This window comes from Balaenoptera musculus, chromosome X (assembly GCF_009873245.2).
Source record: "Balaenoptera musculus isolate JJ_BM4_2016_0621 chromosome X, mBalMus1.pri.v3, whole genome shotgun sequence".
Classification (NCBI taxonomy): Eukaryota; Metazoa; Chordata; class Mammalia; order Artiodactyla; family Balaenopteridae; genus Balaenoptera; species Balaenoptera musculus.
In genome coordinates this window covers 112,485,381-112,511,803 of record NC_045806.1, presented here as the reverse complement: position 1 = coordinate 112,511,803, position 26,423 = coordinate 112,485,381, and the positions used below count along the sequence as shown (strand labels likewise).

Below are 26,423 nucleotides of genomic sequence, written 5' to 3'. Positions count from 1 at the left end.
AAAATGCAGTTCCACAAAAAAAAAGTCATTTCTAATGGATTCAGACAAAGATCAACAATGCCTGAAACCACTAGATGAAAGATCGAAGGGGAGCTTCACAACGGAGGGATCAACTCACCACCTGAATCCAAGGTCAGACATTATGACTCGTCTGATGTGATAAAAATATGGATGATATAGTCCCACCTGTGAAGTGTTCTTACCCCCCAAAATGTTGAAAATGAATCTAATCAAGCCTTTACATCTAACTTCCACTTTAAAAGAAAATCTGGCGGATCGGGGGACAAGTTAAATAGCATTGTGAAAAAGCAAACAGACAAATAAAACATGTGGGATATTCTACAGGACAATTAATTTGTTTTCTTCAACAAGTCAATGGCATACAACAAAACAAAAACAGAAACAACAAAGACAGGGAGGAGGGAGTGCCCTAGATTACTTAAGGGAAATATAACAACCAAATGTAATATGTGAACCTCCTCTGATTCACACAAACCAACTTAAAAAAGATAGTTTTGAGACAATTGGGGAAATACGAACTAGGTATTAAATAACACTGAAGACTCATTGTTAATTTATAAGGTGTAATGACATTGTGGTTAGGTAAGAAAATGTCCAACTTTTAAGAGATACATACTGAAATATGTAGAGGTGAAATGATATGAAGTCTCAGCTCTGCTTTAAAATACTTCAAGCAACAAGAATAAAAGGCATAGATGAAACGAGTGCCGCAAATTCTTGATAACTGATGAGTCAAGGTGATGGATAGACGTGTGTTACTAGTCTTTCTAATTTTGATGTTTGAAAATTTTCACAATAAAAAAATTTTTAAATAAAGTCATTTCTAGAGACAACTGCTGTCTTAAAGAAAAGATTCTGCATTCCAATGACATTTTATAATATTCACAAACTGTAAAGGAGTAAGTCATCAAATAAAGATGCCATTATTTCTTAAAGCTATTTATTAGTAATTCAGTATGTTTAAAAACATGAGACTTAGGCACATTTTATAAAGGAAACTTTAAAGCTATGATAAACATATTAAGAGACATAACTATGTATGTGAACTTTAACAGAAGGCTCTGAAAAAATCTCCTTTTATTTAAAAAAAAAAGAACGAAATAACAGCATGGGGAGATTCTCAATGTTCTATTGGGGTCATGGAATTTTTCTTTAAGCAAGCTTAAACAATTTAACATTTTAAACTTAATAAGGTGTGTCATGTTCACATCTTCATTTATTTTACTAAAAGACTCTCAAATACCCTGAAGTATAAATCTCAGTATAATTGTCTTAGGTAATGAAGTTACATAGAAAGAGGAATAACTTTCAGTAACATCAGCATCCTTTATTATATTACAAATAAGTCAAATATATACTTCACTTTAACATATGAACTACTTTATATTAAATTTTTTGATGACTGGATAAATTTGAGATGTGTTCTAAATTTAAAGCACAAAGTCAGAAGAGTAATGTTGCAAAGCATAAACATAAAAGCACAGACCATTCTTTTTCCTCGCTTAATCTCCTGAAGTACAGTTTTAATATCAAAATCTCCAAATTCTGCTCTTGATGTTGTTGTGAGCTGGACTGTGCCAGAAGAAAATAACTAGAAAAGAAAAATGCAGGAACATTTAATATTCAGAATCCTTGTGAGAAAAAGATTAAACAACATAAGAACAAATATGTTACATTATTTTAATATCCTGAGAAAGATGACTTTTCCTTAATAATCAAGTACTGACTCAAATATTTTTTAATCTATTCACGTCTGATTAAAATATAACCCAAAATAAGGACAATGGAATAAAACTAAGGTTGCCAGTGTGGAGCCAAGATTAAATGCTTCATTTAACAAGGAGAGTTCAGCAGTGTCACCCTGTCATCTCAACTATTTTACATTTCCACAGTTTCAAAAATAGTTTAAAATGACAAATTTCCATCATAGATGCAGATGAGAATCACCTAGAGATTTTTTTTTTCAAACTAGACATGTTTGGGATCTACTCCAAGGGTACATATTATGGAAAAAGCTCCCCAGGTAAATTTGATATGCATCTCTGGTTAAGAACCTCTGATATGAATAATATAATTAAAAAAAAATTTTTTTTTTGGCCATGCCATGTGGCTTGTGGGATCTTAGTTCCCCGACCAGGGATTGAACCCGGGCCCTCGGCAGTGAGAGCATGGACTCCTAACCACTGGACCACCAGGGAATTCCTTAAATAATATAATCTTTTAAAACCTAATCATAAATGGGATGAGTAATTCAATACAATCTAGTTCAAAAATGTTTACATATGCTATATGTCAGACCTGGATCTAAGGATGCAAAGATAAGATATAGTTCTTACCCTCAAGGAATTTAAGAGTCTATTGGGGAAAGAGGCTCATAAATGAATAACTGCAATATAGTATATGAAGTACAATAAGAAAGACTTTTACGAGGTTATAGTGGAGGCCAAACATAGCTTCCAAGACAAGTTTATAAAGCTGAAATTTTTACAGTTATGAAATCATTAATTATGGATTATCTGGAACATAGTAACTATAATTAGGATTACTTTAAATCGCACTAAATCATAAAGGCTGTATTTTTTAAAATCTAGAGTTTATGAAGATTTGGGATTATAGAACTTCCAGTGATAAAATAAATAAGTCATGGGGATATAATGTACAGCATAGGAAATAGAGTCAATAATATTGTAATAACTTTGTATGGTGACAGATGGTAAGTAGTCTTATCGTGGTGATCATTTTGTAATGTATAAAAATATCGAATCACTATGTTGTATACCTGAAACCAGTATAATATTGTAAGTCAATTATACTTTTAAAAAAAGATTTGAGATTATAGGACACACTATTCATAATTCTAAAACACTAATGCTGGGGAGGAAAGTTCTATATTTGGTTACTAGCTAAATGCTTTCCAAAACTTGGGTTTAAAAGCACATAAAAAGAACCATACTTACCATGCACTTATAATGTGCAGCTGCCTTCTTGGCATTAAATATATGCAGTTTTCCTCTTGCTTCATTTTCTTCCTCCCCTACATGACAAAATCCACATTTAGGCCTGGTGTCACTAGGGCTGCTTCTGTGTGGAGACCTATCTCTCTGCAAATGTAAAAGAAAATGAAAAACTTGAAAAAAAAATCCATGAAAATATGCTATCAGTACCTCAAGCTTAGTTAACACTTCAAATGATTAACTTTACCTATCAACACAGTTCAGATGAAATATTCATGGTGCAACAAAAAGTAAGAATCCAACATTTTTCTACTTACATAGGAACTACTCTCCATTTCATCTGTTCCATGGGAGGATGTGGACCTGGTATCTTCTGACAGTCCTTTAAAATTAGTTTTTCGCGGCCTTCCTTTGCGACTTTTCTTTTTACTTTTAGGTGATGAGGGCTCCAGTTCGTGTTCGTTAAAACTTTCTTCTAGATCAGCTGCTTAAAAATGAACAAAAGCTTTACACGGACCAATCTTAAAATGAGCATTAGTTCATGGGTCCTTAGAACATATGTTTCTCCTTAGAATAAAATCACCTCAAGATATGGGGAGAAATGATCTGTGGTATGTTTGATATAGTGGCCTAACATTTCATATAAATGCAACAAAAATCAAGTACAAAGAAATAGTTTTACTATAATCACTGTAAAATTAATTATTTCCATCAAAGTTATAATTCTATGAAAATGAGTTTTGTGATCTTAACTGTACACATAATTCAATGAGCATTTCCAAACTCTAATAAGGGAATTTTTTAGAATTAGATCTTGTATAATTTTTTTTTTTACCATAGGTTTCAAAGAGGTTTACCTCACACTGTTGGTGAAATCAGAACAATTACCCAGAAAATAAACTTGCTATAACTTGGAAAGCTAAATGAAAATAAAGTAGGTGTATCTGTGCTGTCCAATATAGTAGCCACTGGCAACATGTGGCTTTTTAAAATTTAAGTCATTTATAATTAAATAAAATTAAACCTTCAGTTTCTCAGTCGCACTGACCACATTTCACGTGTTTATTAGTCACATGTGGCAAGCTGAGTCTCTACTGGACATCACAGATATAGAATGTTTCTATCATTACAGACAAGTTCTATTGGATAGCACTGCTCTAGATAGCTCTTTAAACTATCATGAAAATCAAAAGATCAAATTCAACAAGGAAGATATCTACAAATGAACTAACCAACTGATCAAGTAATTAAACAAATATTAAGTATAAAAGGAATTTCTAACATAAGTGGTAGAAAAGCTATGGTGCAGGTTGTCTGTGTATACGTTAATGGATTAAACAAAATTTATGTAGAAGTTTTAGAACTGTGCTTCCCAGTAATTTGAAAAGTATTTCTACCATTAATAGAGGTGCTTCATTTGGTTATTCACTAAAAATATTTATTGAGGGCCTACTGTATATAAGACAATGTACCTAGTGTTCCAAAAGGTATAAAAACCAAATATTCACTTGTCTTAGTGTCAAACTATAGAAAGTTTTAGGCATAGCTCTAATACCTACATTGTTTTTTCTTTTACCATAAATTATCGACTATAATTCCACAGACTAATTTCTCCATGAGAAAGCATATCAACTCCTCTTCTCAGATGCTGATCTTTCCTAATAAATACTTTAAAGGGTTTTTTTAAGCAATAAAGCACATTCATTATGATAAGGAAAGGGTAATTTAATCAGTATACTTGAATATATAAACTCCAGGAACTGAGAGCATTAGACCGCTTGCAAAACAGTTAATAAAAATTTATATCAATGTAACTTCACCTAACTGTGGTAGGATTTAAGGGAAGAAGCGGGGCGGGAGGAAGGTAAAAGTGGATAGTGTTTTATAGGAAATAAGACAAATTCATGTGAATAACTCTCCCTGTGAAGACAGACAAGTCAATTAAAGATATATTCTGATCTTAACACTATAGCAAATTTCACATCAGAACATGCCACCTACTTTAAACATTCAATCTGATAATTTTTAAGACACAGAATTTCATTAAAGCTATTAGAATTACTTGCATGTGCCAAAAATTAAAATGAAAAATCATAACCAAATGTTCCAATCATCCTGATATATACTACAGCATATACGTGATATACATAATATTCTGTTATTTACAATGAAAACAAACAATCACTAACACTATAATAACACTACATTGTTAAACACCTATAAAGAAATTACTTAACTGATTCCATTATCAGGCCAACATGGCTAGTTTTCCAGATGGCGTATTTGTCTATCCTAAATATGGAATCGTTCAGTATAAAATTTTAGGGGACTTTAACAGCAATAGTAAAAAAAAAAAATCACAAAAGATTGACAGATTTAACTATATTAGACTTTTAAACTTCTGAAAGTAAAAAAAAAAAGTGATAAAATTAGAAGGCAAACAAACTGGAAGAATATCTGCTGTACTTATGACAAAGGATTAGTATCTTTATGATCTGATAAGCTCATAAAAGACTAAGACCCCAACAGAAAAATGGGTGAAGCATTTGATCAAATAATTCGTAGAACATAAGTAGTTAAATATACTTTTACGGACTTCCCTGGTGGCGCAGTGGTTAAGAATCCCCCTGCCAATGCAGGGGACACGGGTTCAATCCCTGGTCCAGGAAGATCCCACATGCCGTGGAGCAACTAAGCCTGTGCGCCATAACTACTGAGCCTGCGCCCTAGAGCCTGTGAGCCACAACTATGGAGCCCACGCGCTGCAACTACTAAAGCCCACGCGTCCAGAGCCCATGCTCCGCAACAAGAGAAGCCACCGCAATGAGAAGCCTGCGCACCGCAATGAAGAGTAGCCCCCGCTCGCCGCGACTAGAGAAAGCCCGTGCACAGCAACAAAGACCCAACAGAGCCAAAGTAAATAAACTTTAAAATAAATAAATAAATACACTTTTAGAAAATTTGACGTCTCTAAGTCAAAGAAGTGTAAATTAAGTGATACATCATTTTCACCTATCAAAATAGCAGTCTTTAAATAGTTGTAAAAAACTACAATAAACCCAACAAAAAATGTGTTAGAAATACAAATATAAAAGAAGCCCCACAAAAATGTTGAGATAAGCCATGCTTCTGGATGAATAGGATCAACATTAGAATGGTATCAGTTCTTGCTAACCTAATTTAATGAAATGCTGATAAAACAGAATTGAAAGTTGATTCCACAGTTTTCTGGAAGAGTAAATGTATAATACACAAGACTATCTTTTTTAAAAAAAGATATCAAACTATACCATAAAGCAACAGTAGTTAAAACACTGGCATAGGAATAGACACATGTCAGCAGAAGAGAAAGCCAGGTTGAAAAGAGACCCACATGCATATGGGAAATCAGAGTATGATAATGGTAGCATTTCAAATGAGTGGCGGAGAGACATAATGGCACAACTGCGTACCCATTTTCTAAAAATTCAGATTCCTTTTCTCATACCATATGAAAAAATTAGAGACGGATCCAAAAAATCTAATAAAATAACAAACCAGAAATGTAACAGAAGAAAATGGAAGAGAATTTTTCTTATAATCTTGGTGTTAGGACACCTAAGAAGCCATTTAGTGGCAGGGAATTAATATCTATATTTTACAGACAGCACTTCACATCAATTTTAAAAAGACGAACCTTGAAAGAAAAACGTTCAAAGGATAGGACTGACAATTCACAGAAGAAATATAAATGACTGAAAAAACATGGGCAGAAGCACAACCTTACTAATGATAAGAGAAATGGAAATTAAATGAGATAATCAGATTCGTAAAAATTATAAGACTGATAATATCCAGCACAGTTGTAGGGAACTGGACACTCTCATACACTGTTGGTACATGTGACAGTACTTATTCCCAATGTTTAATGCACAGAGTCTCTCCTGGCATCCCCATTTCTAGGACTTTATCCTATAGAATCACTTGCATAAGTACATAAGCACATACATATAAGGAAGATCAATGCAGTTTTATTTGTATGTGAAAAAAATAGATATAACTGATTTTTATTAAGATAAATCCTTAAATAAACTATGGTTCTATTTACTCTATGGGATGTAACACAACTGTTAAAAAGAATGAGGTTGATCTGTATGCACAGACAGAGGAGGGTGTCTGATACATCACGGAATGAAAAAAACAAGTTGCGGGCTTCCCTGGTGGCGCAGTGGTTGGGAGTCCGCCTGCCAATGCAGGGGACGCGGGTTCGTGCCCCAGGCCGGGAGGATCCCGCATGCCGCGGGGCGGCTGGGCCCGTGAGCCACGGCTGCTGGGCCTGCGCGGCTGGAGCCTGTGCTCCGCAGCGGGAGGGGCCGCGGCGGTGAGAGGCCAGTGCGCCGCGGTGGGGAGTGGCCCCCGCTTGCCGCAATTGGAAAGGGCCCTCGCACAGAAACGAGGACCCAACGCAGCCAAAAATAAATAAGTAAATAAATTTATTAAAAAAAAAAAACAAGTTGCATAACATTATCTCTGTATACTATAACGCCATTGTATTACAAATAGTGCGCATATGCATATGTATGTAAGATTGTACGTATGTAAGAAAGGTTCTAGGAAGATATACGAACTGTTAGTAGTAGGAACTCTACTACTACTGAGAGTGGGATTTTGGGGTGAATAGAGGGCTTTCTGAATTACTTTAATTTTAATAGTACTTTTGTACTATTTTAATTTTTTTAACAATGGGCTATGTACTACGTTTGTATTTAAAAGAATTTATAACATCCAATGTGGTGAAAGGAGGGGGTAAAGTCAGCCACTGCTGACAGGAACATTATCTAGTACAATCTTTCTAGAAAGTAATATGGCAATGCGTATTGAGAACCTTAAAAAGATTAAACCCTTTGACCCAGTGATTTTATCTTTGGGAATTTATCCTAGAAAATATTTGAAAATTATTTGCACATGAAAATGTGAGTATGAAGCTAGTCACAGCACCTTTGTTTAAATTTTTCATGGTTACTTACTGTTTATTTTTCCAATTCAAAACTGTGAAAATGTTTTAACATTCTCAAAAGTTATTTTTAATAATTATAAAAGAACTATCTGCATAAAAGTAGGGAAAACCTTCCTTTCCACCTTCCAATTCCATCAGCTCTGCACTCCCAGCTGGTGCCCTAGCTTCCTTGCTTCCCTTTCTGCATACTCACTCCCTCCCTCTCAAGGTACCGTTAACGCTTCTTTTCTCAATCTCAAGGGTAGAGAGCCTGGTTTTGAATCCTGGATCTGTCACAGACTGTGTGTCCTTGGACCTGAGACTTACCTCAGAGGGTTCTTGAATTAAATGAGTTAGTTCCTGTAAAGTACTTAATCTAGAACAGGGCCTGGCACATAAGACACTCTCAATAAATGTCAGCTATTATTTTCTATGCATATGCAAATCTGTTTTAAAAGAATATACAAACAAATGGCATTCTAAGCATACTATTCTGCATCTTGCCCTTTTCCATTTAATATGCAAATGCAAATACCCAAAATATAAGAGCTAACATTTGAGCTTTTTGAGTTTTGACTATACCAGATGTGCTATGCAGTTTACATGCATTATCTCATTCGACCTCAAAACAGCCCCATGAGGATGTATCAGTCACCATCCCCATCCCCCATTTTATAGATAAGTAAATTCATAAAAGTTAAATAATTTTGCCTAAGATCACAAAGCTAGGGAGTAGCAGAGCTGGGACAAACACATGTCAGTGAGTCACTATATGCTTTGGAAGTAGTAATACCCACTATCATGGAAATAAACATCTTCATATGCTCCTGCAAGTTAGAAAAAGGGTAGCTATACATATGCTTATGTATGCATTGCTCTGGAAGGACACAAAAGAAACTGACAGTAGATGTTGCTTTTAGCAAAAAAATCTGGAAACTGAGGTACAAGGACAAGGATGAGAGGAAAGCTTACTTACAGTCTACACTCTTTTGTACTGCTGATTTTTGTACAATGTTCATATACCTATTCAAACAAAAGAATATGGGAGAAAATAAAACCTTACCCTTGTATTCACAACTACAATTTCTAAAAATCCAGACTTGATAAGGTAGGTAGCAAAATAAGGTTGTCATCCTTTCCTGTGCCACCAAGTGTTCCCCACCTTTATGAGTACAGATGTCCATGTCACCTTAGAATGGCCAGGCCCTTCTCTGTTACCCTTCTGATTGCCCCTATGCGACAGGGGGGTGACCAACTTACCAGGAAACCAACTCTCCCCTCCTCCTAGTATTGTATAAGCCCTATCTGTCCCTTTACCAATTCTCTTCTCCCTCCTAATCAAAGTTTTCCTCATCTTATATCTTCCTGCTTTAAGCCCCATTTCCTTCCTTCTCCTAAATTCGCACATCACTTAACAGTATGAAGTAGAAAGGACCCCTGGACAGAAAGTCTGAAGTCTGCCACTTTCTAGGCCTTAACTTAGTGAAGTTACTTAACACTCACAAGTCTCCTGGTATATCAAATGGGACTAATAAGAACACCTTCCTGAAAAGGCTGCTTTAAGAAAATGTTTGAGAAAAGTGCTTTGTAGACTATGAAATTCTATTCAATTGTTATTACTCTTGTCATACCTTGTGTAGACTGTAAGCTCTTTGTCCACAAGGGGCTTCTTTTCTAAACTCCCCAACGTGCCCACACCCAGCAGGCACTCAATAAACATTTGTCGGAATTTTTTTTTTAAGAAAAAGGCCAAGCATTAAAGTTGGGGTAAGCATTACCACATCTGTTTTGAATCTTTAGGGCAGCTACAAAAGCAAGACTGGAAGTCATCTGCCCTGCCGTCTCCAATGGGAACGTGGTGAGCATTTGCTCTGCATGCCCCTGGTCACAAGCAAACTCTGCTTTTCCAGTAAAGTTATCAGATAAATGATTTCTTTTAGGCATATGCATATACATATGCATATATAAACATGTAACATACGTAAAATATATTATTCTTAATTAAGTGTGCTAAAATGAAATATGATAGCTGGGATTTAGTTTAAAATAATCCAGGTGGAGGAAGTGGGTAAGGGTATAGATGAAACAAGACTGGCCAGGAGCTGATGGTTGCTAAAGCTGGGTGATGGGGCTTTTTTTTTTGTTGTTGTTAATGCCCTCCTCATGTCCCTACATTTTTAAAAAATTTTTTAACTTAATTTTATTTTTTATACAGCAGGTCCTTATTAGTCAACAATTTTATACACATCAGTGTATATATGTCAATCCCAATCGCCCAGTTCATCACACCACCACCCCCACACCCCCTGCCGCTTTCCCACCTTGGTGTCCATACGTTTCTTCTCTACATCTGTGTCTCAATTTCTGCCCTGCAAACCGGTTCATCTGTACCATTTTTCTAGGTTCCACATATATGCGTTAATATACGATATTTGTTTTTCTCTTTCTAACTTACTTCACTCTGTATGACAGTCTCTAGATCCATCCACGTCTCAACAAATGACCCAATTTCGTTCCTTTTTATGGCTGAGTAATATTCCATTGTATATATGTACCACATCTTCTTTATCCATTCGTCTGTTGATGGGCATTTAGGTTGCTTCCATGACCTGGCTATTGTAAATACTGCTGCAATGAACATTCGGGTGCATGTGTCTTTTTGAATTATGGTTTTCTCTGGGTATATGCCCAGTAGTGGGATTGCTGGATCATATGGTAATTCTATTTTTAGTTTTTTAAGGAACCTCCATACTTTTCTCCATAGTGGAGAACACTATGTATCAATTCACATTCAATTTACATCAATTTACATTCCCACCAACAGTGCAAGAGGGTTCCCTTTTCTCCACACCCTCTCCAGCATTTGTTGTTTGTAGATTTTCTGATGATGCCCATTCTAACAGGTGTGAGGTGATACCTCATTGTAGTTTTGATTTGCATTTCTCTAATAATTAGTGATGTTGAACAGCTTTGCATGTGCTTCTTGGCCATCTGTGTGTCCTCTTTGGAGAAATGTCTATTTAGGTCTTCTGCCCATTTTTGGATTGGGTTGTTTGTTTTTTTAATATTGAGCTGCATGAGCTGTTTATATATTTTGGAGATTAATCCTTTGTCCGTTGATTCATTTGCAAATATTTTTTCCCATTCTGAGGGTTGTCTTTTCGTCTTGTTTATGGTTTCCTTTGCTGTGCAAAAGCTTTGCAGTTTCATTAGGTCCCTTTTGTTTTTATTTCCATTACTCTAGGAGGTGGGTCAAAAAAGATCTTGCTGTGATTTATGTCAGAGTGTTCTTCCTATGTTTTCCTCTAAGAGTTTTATAGTGTCTGGTCTTACATTTAGGTCTCTAATCTATTTTGAGGTTATTTTTGTGTATGGTGTTAAGGAGTGTTCTAATTTCATTCTTTTACATGTAGCTGTCCAGTTTTCCCAGCACCACTTATTGAAGAGACTGTCTTTTCTCCATTGTATATCCCTGCCTCCTTTGTCATAGATTAGTTGACCATTGGTGCGTGGGTTTATCTCTGGGCTTTCTATCTTGTTCCATTGATCTGTGTTTCTGTTTTTGTGCCAGTACCATATTGTCTTGATGACTGTAGCTTTGTAGTATAGTCTCAAGTCAGGGAGTCTGATTCCTCCAGCTCCGTTTTTTTCCCTCAAGACTGCTTTGGTTATTCAGGGTCTTTTGTGTCTCCATACAAATTTTAAGACTTTTTGTTCTAGTTCCGTAAAAAATGCCATTGGTAATTTGATAGGGATTGCACTGAATCTGTAGATTGCTTTGGGTAGTATAGTCATTTTCACAATGTTGATTCTTCCAATCCAAGAACATGGTATATCTCTCCATCTGTTGGTATCATCTTTAATTTCTTTCATCAGTGTCTTATAGTTTTCTGCATACAGGTCTTTTGTCTCCCTAGGTAGGTTTATTCCAAGGTATTTTATTCCTTTTGTTGCAGTGGTAAATGGGAGTGTTTCCTTAATTTCTCTTTCAGATTTTTCATCCTTAGTGTATAGGAATGCAAGAGATTTCTGTGCATTAATCCTATACCCTGCAACTTTACCAAATTCACTAATTAGCTCTAGTAGTTTTCTAGTGGCATCTTTAGGATTCTCTATGTATAGTATCATGTCATCTGCAAACAGTGACAGTTTTACTTCTTCTTTTCCAATTTGGATTCCTTTTATTTCTTTTTCTTCTCTGATTGCCGTGGCTAGGACTTCCAAAACCATGTTGAATAATAGTGGTGAGAGTGGACATCCCTGTCTTGTTCCTCATCTTAGAGGAAATGGTTTCAGTTTTTCACCATTGAGAATGATGTTTGCTGTGGGTTTGTCGTATATGGCCTTTATTATGTTGAGGTAGGTTCCCTCTATGCCCACTTTCTGGAGAGTTTTTATCATAAATGGGTGTTGAATTTTGTCAAAAGCTTTTTCTGCATCTATTGAGATGATCATATGGTTTTTCTGCTTCAATTTGTTAATATGGTGTATCACGTTGATTGATCTGCGTATACTGAAGAATCCTTGCATCCCTGGGATAAATCCCACTTGATCATGGTGTATGATCCTTTTAATGTGTTGTTGGATTCTGTTTGCTAGTATTTTGTTGAGGATTTTTGCATCTATATTCATCAGTGATATTGGTCTGTAATTTTCTTTTTTTGTAGTATCTTTGTCTGGTTTTGGTATCAGGGTGATGGTGGCCTCATAGAATGAGTTTGGGAGTGCTCCTTCCTCTGCAACTTTTTGGAAGAGTTTGAGAAGGATGGGTGTTAGCTCTTCTCTAAATGTTTGATAGAATTCACCTGTGAAGCCATCTGGTCCTGGACTTTTGTTTGTTGGAAGATTTTTAATCACAGTTTCAATTTCATTACTTGCGACTGGTCTGTTCATATTTTCTATTTCTTCCTGGTTCAGTCTTGGCAGGTTATACCTTTCTAAGAATTTGTCCATTTCTTCCAAGTTGTCCATTTTATTGTCATAGAGTTGCTTGTAGTAGTCTCTTAGGATGCTTTGTATTTCTGCGGTGTCTGTTGTAACTTCTCCATTTTCATTTTTAATTCTACTGATTTGAGTCCTCTCCCTCTTTTCCTTGATGAGTCTGGCTAATGGTTTATCAATTTTGTTTATCTTCTCAAAGAACCAGCTTTTAGTTTTACTGATCTTTTTTGTTTTGTTTTTTGTTGTTTTTTTAAAATTTTATTTATTTATTTTTGGCTGTGTTGTGTCTTCATTTCTGTGCGAGGGCTTTCTCTAGTTGCGGCAAGCGGGGGCCACTCTTCATTGCGGTGCGCGGGCCTCTCACTATTGCGGCCTCTCTTGTTGCGGAGCACAGGCTCCAGACGCGCAGGCTCAGTAATTGTGGCTCATGGGCCTAGATGCTCCGTGGCACATGGGATCTTCCCAAACCAGGGCTTGAACCCGTGTCCCCTGCATCGGCAGGCAGATTCTCAACCACTGCGCCACCAGGGAAGCCCAGTTTTATTGATCTTTGCTATTGTTTTCTTTGTTTCTATTTCATTTATTTCTGCTCTGATCTTTATGGTTTCTTTCCTTCTACTAACTTTGGGTTTTGTTTGTTCTTCTTTCTCTAGTTCCTTTAGGTGTAAGGTTAGATTGTTTATTTGAGATTTTTCTTGTTTCTTGAGGTAGGTTTGTATAGCTATAAACTTCCCTCTTAGAACTGCTTTTGCTGCATCCCATAGGTTTTGGATCGTCGTGTTTTCATTGTCATTTGTCTCCAGGTATTTTCTGATTTCCTCTTTGATTTATTCAGTGACCTCTTGGTTATTTAGTAACGTATTGTTTAGCCTCCACGTGTTTGTGTTTTTTACGTTTTTTTCCCCTGTAATTCATTTCTAATCTCATAGCGTTGTGGTCAGAAAAGATGCTTGATATGATTTCAATTTTCTTACATTTACTGAGGCTTGATTTGTGACCCAAGATGTGATCTACCCTGGAGAATGTTCTGTGCGCACTTGAGAAGAAAGTGTAATCTGTTTTTGGATGGAATGTCCTATAAATATCAATTAAATCTATCTGGTCTATTGTGTCATTTAAAGCTTGTGTTTCCTTATTAATTTTCTGTTTGGATGATCTGCCCATTGGTGTAAGTGAGGTGTTGAAGTCCCCCACTATTATTGTGTTACTGTCGATTTCCTCTTTTAGAGCTGTTAGCAGTTGCCTTATGTATTGAGGTGCTCCTATGTTGGGTGCGTATATATTTATAATTGTTATATCTTCTTCTTGGATTGATCCCTTGATCATTATGTAGTGTCCTTCCTTGTCTCTTGTAACGTTCTTTATTTTAAAGTCTATTTTATCTGATGTGAGTATTGCTACTCTAGCTTTCTTTTGATTTCCATTTGCATGGAATATCTTTTTCCATCCCCTCACTTTCAGTCTGTATGTGTCCCTAGATCTGAACTGGGTCTCTTGTAGACAGTGTATAGATGGGTCTTGTTTTTGTATCCATTCAGCGAGCCTGTGTCTTTTGGTTGGAGCATTTAATCCATTCACGTTTAAGGTAATTATCGATATGTATGTTCCTATGACCATTTTCTTAATTGTTTTGGGTCTGTTTTTGTAGGTCCTTTTCTTCTCTTGTGTTTCTCACTTAGAGAAGTTCCTTTAGCATTCGTTGTAGAGCTGGTTTGGTGGTGGTGAATTCTCTAAGCTTTTGCTTGTCTGTAAAGCTTTTGATTTCTCCATCAAATCTGAATGAGGTCCTTGCCGGGTAGCGTAATCTTGGTTGTAGGTTCTTCCCTTTCATCACTTTAAGTATATCATGCCACTCCCTTCTAGCTTGTAGAGTTTCTGCTGAAAGATCAGCTGTTAACCTTATGGGAGTTCCCTTGTATGTTATTTGTCGTTTTCCCCTTGCTGCTTTCAATAATTTTTCTTTGTCTTTAATTTTTGTCAATTTGATTACTATGTGTCTCGGTGTGTTTCTCCTTGGGTTTATCCTGTATGGGACTCTCTCCGCTTCCTGGACTTGGGTGGCTATTTCCTTTCCCATGTTAGGGAAGTTTTCGACTATAATCTCTTCAAATATTTTCTCAGGTCCTTTCTCTCTCTCTTCTCCTTCTGGGACCCCTATAATGCGAATGTTGTTGTGTTTAATGTTGTCCCAGAGGTCTCTTAGGCTGTTTTCATTTCTTTTCATTCTTTATTCTGTTCCACAGCAGTGAATTCCACCATTCTGTCTTCCAGGTCACTTATTCGTTCTTCTGCCTCAGTTATTCTGCTACTGACTCCTTCTAGTGTAGTTTTCATTTCAGTTATTGTATTGTTCATCTCTGTTTGTTTGTTCTTTAATTCTTCTAGGTCTTTGTTAAACATTTCTTGCACCTTCTCGATCTTTGCCTCCATTCTTTTTCCGAGGTCCTGGATCATCTTCACTATCATTATTCTGAATTCTTTTTCTGGAAGGTTGCCTATCTCCACTTCATTTAGTTGTTTTTCTGGGGTCTTATCTTGTTCCTTCATCTATCTTGTACATAGCCCTCTGCGTTTTCATCTTGTCTATCTTTCTGTGAATTGGGGCTTTTTTTCAAACATACTTTTGCGTATGTTTCAAACTTCCTATAATGAAAGTTTGTAAAGTGCGCTAAAACAATGATGAGTGTAAATAGTGCCTAGCACAGCACTTTGCACATGGGTAGTCAACAAATCTGGTGAATCAAAGAGAGAATATGGAGTCAATTGTAGCAAAGAGCACAGTATGAATACATTACTAAAATTTTCCAAGTTAAATCACACAGTTTAAATTCTATTATCTTCCAAGGAAGAGCACATGAAAAGATGAGTGGTAAGAGAGGTAGGTAGAGTTTTCAAGGAATAATGGTTACAACCATAATGATACAGAATGTAGTATTTACTGAGCAACTTACTATGTGCCAGGCACATTTCTAAGAGCTTCACATGCATCATTTCATTTAATTCTTACAATAATCCTACAAGGTGGGGTTTTTTTAATCCCCATTTTACAGATGCAGTATTAAGGTTCTAAGAGATACTAAATAACTTGCCCAAGATCACGTGACTAGTAAGTGGCAGAGCTAAGATTCAAATATACATCTGAATTCAAAGCCCATATTCAACCAGTGTACAAAACTGCCTGTCCAGTACCTAATAAATCTATTCAATGCACCTAAACTTAAAAGGTTTTTAACACTTTGATACCACATTAAAATCTCCCTAAACTTCCATTTAATAAAAGTAATGAAAATTGGAAACTGCAACATAATCTAGAGAAAAAGAACAATGGAAAGAAAAAATTAAGGGACTATTAAACCAGGCAAAGGCTTGAATCTACATAAATGACAACACACTTTCAACACACTTCCAATATAATTATTTCCTGAAACATAAACTGAGTTATATGATTTGAGAAGCACCTCTAATAAAGCTCCCAAACTGTCCATTAGGGGCTCCACCAAGTCCCTGATTTGTTTACACTGTCTCAGAACACCTGGGATTTTATGGTCACTGTAATTGTGGCACTTATCACTAATTTCAGACTTATAAAAATGTGTAAAAAAAATTCCTATATACCCTTCACCCAAATGTTAATATCTTACCACATATGCTTTATCATTCATTCTCTCTATCCATACACCTTTTTCTGAAAGGTTAAAGAGTAGATGCAAACATGATGCCCCTTTATCTCTAAGTACTTCCATGTATCACCACTGTATTTTAATCAGTTAGTCACATATCTGCCGCTAAATTGTGTAACTCACCCCAGAGTGAAACCCTGTTTTATTAATTCATCTTTCTCTACTGACACCCGGCACAAGAGAAGCTACAGGACAAGAAGTGTCACCCAAAAACAAGTGACACGCTAAATACGGTTCTTAGTTTCAAGCCAAAGAAAATGAAGAAGTTACAAACATTTCTTGAATACCCATCCCATGCAAAACATTCTATATTGGGTAATTTAAGAAATATAATAAACCACAAGTTTGGCTCCTTACAATTAAGAATTTAAACTGAGCTGAGGTTATGTTTGTGATGATGACTTACATTCTACACATTCTTACTGTGAATATCTAGCACCCAGCATCTACTCTAGATACTGTTTTCTATCTCTTCACAGATTACTTTGCTCCATATAAATTATTAAATGCAAAGACCTTAATACCTTGGGCTTCCCTGGTGGCACAGTGGTTAAGAACCCGCCTGCCAATGCAGGGGACACGGGTTCGAGCCCTGGTCCGGGAAGATCCCACATGCTGCGGAGCAACTAAGCCCGTGTGCTACAACTGCTGAGCCTGTGCTCTGGAGCCCGCGAGCCACAACTACTGAGCCCGCATGCCACAATTACTGAAGCCCGCATACCTAGAGCCTGTGCTTCGCAACAAGAGAAGCCACCGCAATGAGAAGCCAGCGCACTGCAATGAAGAGTAGCCCCCGCTTGCCACAACTGAAGAAAGCCCACGTGCAGCACCGAAGACCCAACGCAGCCAAAAATAAAATAAATAAAAATTAAAAAAAGACCTTAATACCCTTAATAAAAATGATTTTAAAAGAACCACCATTCATTTGTAATCACAGTTCCTTATAAGTAGTCATATGTTTAGTGATGACAAATTATCCTATTAAAGTACTTCTACAAAATACAGACTGGTATCTGTTACAAGCTAAAGCTATTTGCTATTGCCAACATTTGACATTTTTGAAATATTGCTTTAAAAAAAGGTAAAAGGGCTTCCCTGGTGGCACAGTGGTTAAGAATCCGCCTGCCAATGCAGGGGACACGGGTTCGAGCCCTGGTCCAGGAAGATCCCACATGCTGCAGAGCAACTAAGCCCGTGAGCCACAACTACTGAGCCTGTGCTCTAGAGCCTGCGAGCCACAACTACGGAAGCCCGTGCGCCTAGGGCCCGTGCTATGCAACAAAAGAAGCCACTGTCATGAGAAGCCGGCACACCGCAACGAAGAGTAGCCCCCGCTCACCGCAACTAGAGAAATCCCGCACGCAGCAACGAAGACCCAACGCAGCCAAAAATAAATAAATAAAATAAATTAAGTTATTAAAAAAAAAAGTAAAGGATATACCTGTTATCTAAACACAGGCCAGCGGGGGGGAAACATAAGATGTAGGATTTAATTTTGGCTACTCCTGTCCATTTCTAACATATAGGAGGGCACTACACCATTTTAAGCACTCAATCACCACATGTGGCTAGTGGCTACCATATTGGGCAGTGCAAATATAGAACATTTCCATCATCACAGAAAGTTCTGCTAGACAGCATTGTTGAGCCATTAATTCTCCATTCCCTTGTAAAAAGCTCTGCACCTTTGAGGTCCATGTCATTCAACTAAACTACTGCTTTCCAAATTTAATATGCATACAAACCACCTGGGATCTTGTTTAAATTCCTATTAAGTAGGTCAGGGGTGGGGCTTCAGATCAGGCATTTCTAACAAACTCCCAGATGACGTCCATTCTGCTGGTCCACAGACTATGCTACCTTCTTCCTCTCCTCCTTGCTAATAATTGCCAACTCCCAATCATTCCACTCACACTTCAGTTTCTTTAGCACACGGCTCACAGCCCTTTTCTCCACCCTGACCCCTGCCATCATGCTGGGTGATTTCACTATCCACATGGACAATCCAAGCAACACCTAGCCATTCAGTTCCTTAATCTTCACTGATGTCCTCCATCGACCACCTAATCCCTATAATCATACCCAGATACCTCATATAATCACCTAAAAGGATTCTACCTCTGAAATCACTATATCATACTTTGGGACCACAGATGATTGCTTTCCCAAGTACTTCCATTCTCATTGTTCTTCAATCTTACCAGGACCTCCAGTCTATTAATTCCTTTCAGTTTCTTTACTCTCGCAAATATTCTAAACTCCCTTATCCCTTTACTCCTTTGTTGAACCCACTTGGAAAAATTCCGATTCTGAATGAACCAACTAGATACCTTCTCTATTCTACACCCAGGATCCTGTACTGCTGTAGGAAATGTCACACAACCTGACAGATGGCATGACTTTATAAATTCATGGTTACCAACCTGAACTGGTCCAATTCAGTCCGGAAACTTTACATTTCTCTAGGCAAACTTCCTCCCCTGGTCTTCACAACTATTCTTTCAAAACAACTTCTCTCTCCTTCAACTTCCAACCCTCACCCCTCTCCCTACATTCTCCCTCACAGAGAAAACAGACCTGATAGGAACCACTTACCCTCTTCCTTCTCTCCTATTACAGTGGAAAGGTCCTCCTTATCACAGGGCAATCGTTCCACTTGTGCACTGAATCCTCCTTCTTGTACCTTCAATCTCTTCTTGTCCATTGGATCCTTTCTTGTAAGCATTAACAACTAATCCCCCCCCACCAAAAAAAAGGCCAACGAAGTGAAAGAAACTAATCTGAAAAGGCTACATACTGTATGATTCCAACTGTATGACATTTTGGAAAAGGCAAAAGTATGGAGATGGTAAAGAGATTCTCAAATTTAATATTTCAAAGCACAGTTCATGTTATATCAAGCTAACATGACAGACTGAATTACATAGTATTTATCGTTTTAAGTATTAGCAAAGTAGGTACTGAGCCACAAATGGCAAAAACGATCAAGAAATCGCCAAAGGTATCAATTCCTCTTTGCTCTATAGATTAGTGCTGTACAATTCTCAAAGACAGTCCCTGAAATACAACCCTATAAACCCCCACCATAAATTACAATCATAAAGTAGAATATATGTTCCCCATTAGAATAATGAAATAATTGGAAGTTCTGTTTCTGACAAAGCACTCAATATCTAATAAATTCAAGCTAGATGAATGTGATAAAAGTCAAAATTCAATAAATAGAAACTCTGTCATACTTTTAAACTGTAATATTATGCTTTCAAGTTCTACAAGATGAGTATAAACATACTACATGTGTCAATAATACAGGGAACCCAAATGTGCTACCAAACTATACACTGAACCCAAAATTCAAATCAATCGTATCACAAATTTGAATTGTAGTATTCCTGCCAGTTATATTAAAAGAAAAGTCCTCTTGGGACTTCCCTGGCAGTCCAGTGGTTAAGATTTCACCTTCCAATGCAGGGGGTGCGGGTTCGATCCCTGGTCGGGGAGCTAAGATCCCACATGCCTCGGGGCCAAAAAACCAAAACAGAAAACAGAAGCAATATTGTAAAAAATTCCATAAAGACTTTAAAAATGGTCCACATGAAAAAATCTTAAAAAAAAAAGGAAAGTCCTCCTGAAAAGTATGAATTTAGATCTTCCTCATTAAAAAGTTTCTCAAAGCAAAAAGGTGGTCAAAATTATTGTTTTATGTAGTCTGCACTGACTTATCTCTACCACTAGATGGTACTATCAGCTTCAGAAACTGAGGGAATAAAAGGGGAGATGACTATATTAATCATTGTTGCCACCCTCAAATATCCTGCCCCAGTATGCTGACACACTTGTATTCGTCAGATTATTAAGTCTCAATCCTTGCCTTACCATATATGCTCACTACAATTGTGAAGAGAATCAAATAAATCCGCTGTTAAAACCTGAAGCAATGAAAGGTGGGAAAGCTTACTCTTAACCTTTCACGAAAGGTTTTTCAATTCAATTACAGAATTAAGTGAGGAAAAAACTGTAGGAAAACATTATAAAGTTTATCAGTTGCACTTTATCACCTCAAAAACATTCTGTTCTTATTATCTGTCCAATATGTTTACCTTAAGGACAAGTTTTTGCTAAACACTGAATTTTTAACCAGCACTTCTGAAGTATTTAGACTAATCTGGTCCTGAAGGGGAAACAATACTATTTTGTATTATAAAACCAAGATCTAAGAGATCAAAAAGGGCCACAAATTTTAATATGCTAACACTGATAACTAGGTAAGTCTTTATAAAAGCAACAACTTCCTAAAACAACAGGCTCAAACCATTCTTAATTGTAAGCAACACGTTCTCAGAAGCTAACAAAAACTTTAAAGATCTCTAATCTAAATGGAAGGATAGAACTATCTCAGATTAAATCTAAGCCTTTTTATATTGCTAGTAAAAGTATCAAAACCATCTGTTTGAAAAGGTTTGAAACAAGTCAGAATTCAATTTGAGAACTTTCCCGTACCTTTTAAAGACCACCTACAGCTTGGCTAACTATACATAAACATGACTATCCTGGTTTTGTATAAATTTAAGTGGAAATAAACCATAAAACAATTTTAAAACTTTGTATTTTAAAATTGATTACCTCTTATGAACATGTCTGTATTAAGAAAAAAAAGTACTACAATGTGAATAAAAATTTAACAGAAAGCCTGTTTATCACAAAATGCACTAGTATCCCCAGTTCACGTTTTCTTTATCTGACAGTAGCAAGGTTTCTAATTATTACCTTTACAATCTACTAATATACTTACCTGAACACAGAAATCCGTAACCACTAGCATCATTTCTCCCTAAAGATAAATACATTCTCAACATACTCTTCATAAGAATTTTGAGGTAAAAGTTTTCTTAAAAATTCAGATCTTTTTCACTATGTACATTAGTTTATCTGAATGCTTCTCTCTCTCTTTTTTCCCCCTCATTATGGTTGATTCATAACTTGAATAATTTTTATAGTGCTTAAACTTAAAAGCGAACAGAAAGTGTTCTCTATACTTAAATATCTTAGTTATAAATCTTAATAATAGCAATAAAAAGAGAATTAATTTACAGATATAATAAAACTGCTCTCAAAAGGCTTTGAATCTCTGTAGGAACTGGGTTAAGCATTCTTTTTTTTTTTAATTGAAGTATAGATGATTTACAGTGTTGTGAAAAATATGGAACGCTTCACGAATTTGCGTGTCATCCTTGCACAGTGGCCATGCTAATCTTCTCTGTATCGTTCCAGTATTAGTATACGTGCTACTGAAGAAAGCACCCGAATGCTTTTCTTAATTCTTCAAAATGTATTCAATATTGAGATACGCCTTGTGGTAAAAGTTAATATAGTATATAATTCACTCATATTTTACTCAAATTTCCTCTTGAAATTGAAAAGTGGCTGAATAACGTACCTTCAGAGTTATGTGCAGTTTTCTTGTGTTTTCGGCAATAAACCCTACAAAAAAATGAAGAAATTAAAAATTACCAAGTAAACAAACTAAATTCATTTTTCAAATTAAGAATGAGCAGTACACTTCACCCCATTCACAAGCTGGATTCCACAAACCTTATCATTAAACTTTCTATGCCATTTCTCTAAGCATTAAATTCCCTACCAAAAACACCCTTTACGATGATGATGAAATGCTTTGAAATGGGAAAAAATTTTTACAAAGGCCTAAAGAAAGTATGACTGTTTAAAAAAACCTAAAAGAGAAGTTAAATCATTACATGTAAATTCCTTGTGAAGGTTTCTCTCGTATCTGAGCTTTATCATGCAATGCACAGTGGTAGTGGTATGTCCTGTGACATGTTTTCACATCACAACCAATTGTAGCTCCAGGACAATGGCACAAAGAACACATCTACAGGAAAACAATAAAATAATATTATTAGTGTGTGATTTTGCTATGGCTATGAAATCAGGTTAGAGGCATATCAAATCTCTGTCAAGGAAAACAAATTGGTTATTGAAAAGATCTGTAACTAATAATGCTACTTTTCTTGTTTTCTCACCTAGAAATAATTCAAATCAAATTCTACTGGGAGTATTTTTTCCCATGTTAAACAATGACAAAATTAATGGACTATTATTAATATCTATTGGTTCATTGTGGTTAAGAGAAAATCTGAAATGTTGCAAATTAGGAATGTAAGCTGTAGACCTTTTCACAATCCAGATCTTCCTGGAAATGAGTAACTGGAGAAAATGGCTCATTCCAGAAAAAAATTTCCTTCACATTTCCGCTTATCAATGAGAATTTGTAGAAAAAAACTCACATACTATTTGGGAACCTGGTAAAATCAATTTCAAGTGAGGGAGGGAGAGAAGATAAAAGAATCAGGTAGATTTTCAAATACCCCGAGCCCTAAAAATATTCTGTGATGTCAAATTGATTGTGAAAACATGCTCATCTATTTTAATTTAATCTGTTACTTACCTCTCACATTATGAATTCACGGAAGTAGATACAACAGATCCTTTCAACATATTTTAATATACCTTACCTTCTGACTTTACTGGATAATTCGTACTGTTTAACTAGCTCATGTCTAAGTTTAGAAAAAAATTCTTTAAGAAAAGTACATAACAATGACTGTTAGTGGTTTTGATTAACATACCATAGTATACTGTACTGAGTGGACTTTTAATCAGGCTGTCTCCTAAGCTATAAATGCCGTGCAAAAATAAATTCACAGTAAGGTAAATCTTAAAATCTGTTCATTTGTTTCTTGGTTGCTAGATGCCTCATTTGGAACTGTTCTCATTCCTCTTGATTAATTTTAACATAAAAAACATCCTTATTTTTGGATTACTTGCCCCCTAAGCAATTTTAGTATACCAAGAGGCTAATGTAAATTCTAATCAAATGCCTTACATTTCTCTAAGCAAGTCAAACACTCAACCTCTCATTCAAGCTATCGTTTAAAAAAGACTCCTATGTAAGTCAGAAACAAACATTCTCAATACAGGTACTTCCCAGAAAACATGATGGCCAGTCCCCATTATTAATGCGAAAGAAATACGCCACTTCCTTAAATAAATACAGAAACTTCAAAGCAATACTGTAAAAAGAAACACCGTGCCAAATTATCAAGCAGGGAAAGTTGTTAAATACTTTTGGGTGGCTTATAAATTCTTGAGGAGGTGGAGCATTTGCACTACAACTTATTTATTAGGTTCTATTATTTTAGTAAATTATCTTCTAATCAAAAAAATCATAGACTTATAGAAACTGTGGAAAACACGAAAGAGCACAACGAAAATTAAAAGATCACTCATACTCACCAAGTGTAGACACCATTACAGTGTTGCTATGCGTACGTGAAAGTATTTTTCTATGTAATTCTGTACATACTGTCACTTGGTTTTTAACTTAATAAATTTAACATTACCACTACTTCATTAAGAACTGTATACTGCAAGTAGCTCATTTCGAAATTACATCAAAAATGTGTTTGCATAGGTACATTCTGAAAAAAATTATTGAGTTCAATGAGCAAGCAAAAATAAAAGGAGAGGTACTGTTAAAAATCCTGTAGAGGCTCAGCACTGGCAAACACAGTGAGATGGGCACTCTCAGATGCTGCTGGAAATTGGTATACTCTCTGGACAGCAACTTGCCTTATTTATCTTAGAACTTATTAAAAGTTTATACTCTGTGATCCAGTAATTTTCCTTGAATTAATCTAGTCTACAAAATAAATCATACTTAAACGATTTATATGCAATCATGTTCACTGCAGAGTTGGAATAGCCCAAAATGTAAAACCACCTGTGGAAAACCACTGAAAAATGTTTAAATAAATTACAGTACAACCATATGTAGGAATGTTCTTTACTCTTTTCAAAAACATTTTAATGGCATGGGAAAAGGTTTATGTATAACATTAAGTAAAAAAATAAAGCAGGATACAAAGTTAGGTATGCTAATTATGTTTACAACATATATTCTTTGAAAATAGGTGAAAGTAAACATAGCAAAATGCTGAGTGACTATCTCTGTGTGATTGGTTTTCTTCTTCATCATTTCCTATATTTTCTGATTTTTCTACAATGGGGAAATTACAAAAAATTATTTTAAAACCATTGGAAATACTCTAGCAAATGATTTCAATACCCATCTCTCAGTTTACTGAGAATAAGAAGGAAACCAAATGCCCAAAATATATCAAAATGTGTTTTGGCTGGTTATAAATTCAAATCTGCCCAAAGTATAACCAGTTAACTACAGCAACTCAGGACAAATAAAAAATTTTTAAGTGAGAAAAAGCTTATTCTCACATTTATTTTGTCAGCTTATCTCAAGGAAGAAAAGAAAGAGGACGATATCCCAATAAAAATGTTTTCAGAGAGTGGAAGATTCTTCTCAAGGCTAGGAGTAGGAACTTTTCTTAATTAGAATTCACAGGATCTATTTTGTGCAGCATTCATATACAAGCAGGTATTTCTGCTTGTATATGAAATTCTGGCAAAGTACTAAGAAAATACCAAAAAAGTGTCCATAATAAAACTAAACATAAAATGTATATCTGCTTGTGTACCTATGAATACAGAATGCGAACACTACTATGTTCAAGATATCACTACTATACTGCAACACCTGAAATAATTCTTTTTACTTGAATGCCTATGGGACTTAAGATAGAGTATTCATTTTGGCTCTTACCATTTTATTTCCTTGTATGACTAATTATCTTTATAAATGTATAGATTTTATCCATCAAGTGCTTCTAGAACGAGTTTTTTGGAAGACAAACACTGTGTCTTACCACGTAGTACTCAATTATCGAGAATGAGAAGGAAACCAAATGCCCAAAATATATCAAAATGTGTTTTGGCTGGTTATAAATTCAAATCTGCCCAAAGTATAACCAGTTAACTACAGCAACTCAGGTTACTCTGTTATTGAAGATTTTAATATCATATGGCATATTTTTTTCTCATTCACGTTTCTAATACCTGCAGACTTGACATAATTATCTTAAAGTACATCTAAAAATATTTTAAAAGTCTGATTTGGAAAGGTGAAATTGAGGAGAACAATCCAATTGAAGGGACACAGAATGAGCAGAGAGAATCAAGAAGAGATAAAAAGAAAATTAAAGAAGTTGAGAAACTAGATAGGTGGCTAGTATGCTTTTCTTTAAAAAACAAAATATTATGGAAAGTAAAACAAAGAGGACTTCCATCGAAAAAAAAAGTAGAATAATAGGAAAACGGGCCCCCCCCCGACACAGCAAGGCACCAGTTGGTTGGACCTGAGTGATGTTATCCTGTATTCCTCTTTACACAAAACATTTATTTGCCCTCCAATCTGTCATAGGCCCTACTGGGCCCTCAGCAGAACGAGTGTCATGCTTGCACTGTAGCCAGGTTGCTCTCCATGTGGGCAAATCAAAGTTAATCTGACAGGAACACATTTCTCAAGGACAATGGTGGACTTCCTCCTCCCTGAGAAAAGGTCCGTCCCACATATCAAATATTCTGTTGAAGGCCAACTTCCTGTCTTCAATACAGGTATAAATGTCAATTCTCAGCTTATCCTGCCTATACCCTGATTTCAAGTTCTTTAAATAGAGGTGAAAATTTCTTTGTTGTTAATGATTTTTCTTTTACTTTTATTCCTCTATTCAGTTTGCTACCTAGTAGACCTAATAAATTTCAATAATCAATTACTTTTTCCAAAATGGGGAGATTAGAAAAAGAGACTCTTATAGATGTTTGCATATCATACTATCTTTCTAAAAAATGTTAATAAAAATTATATATATTTAGGATGTACACCATGTTTTAATATACATATACATAGTGAAATGATTACTA

At 35.8% G+C, this 26,423-nt stretch overlaps 1 protein-coding gene and 1 non-coding gene across 9 annotated transcripts in view; both read right to left on the bottom strand.

Moving 5' to 3' along the window:
• PHF6 (PHD finger protein 6) overlaps positions 1-26,423 on the bottom strand; it is a 53,059-nt gene that overhangs the window by 12,702 nt on the left and 13,934 nt on the right. For 4 of the 8 annotated variants that reach the window (XM_036840696.1, XM_036840698.1, XM_036840697.1 and 1 more), the window contains 6 exons: positions 22,328-22,461; positions 22,009-22,052; positions 3,293-3,462; positions 2,979-3,122; positions 1,508-1,612; positions 638-745 (listed from right to left, as the gene is read on the bottom strand). In XM_036840696.1, coding sequence (XP_036696591.1) covers positions 638-745; positions 1,508-1,612; positions 2,979-3,122; positions 3,293-3,462; positions 22,009-22,052; positions 22,328-22,461 — 705 coding nt within the window. The remainder of the gene's footprint in view (positions 1-637; positions 746-1,507; positions 1,613-2,978; positions 3,123-3,292; positions 3,463-22,008; positions 22,053-22,327; positions 22,462-26,423) is intronic. The other 4 variants (XM_036840702.1, XM_036840703.1, XM_036840699.1 and 1 more) reach the window with 3 other exon arrangements.
• Positions 21,766-21,872, bottom strand: LOC118889375. The gene has a single exon (XR_005018511.1). It is a non-coding gene; the product is annotated as a U6 spliceosomal RNA (small nuclear RNA).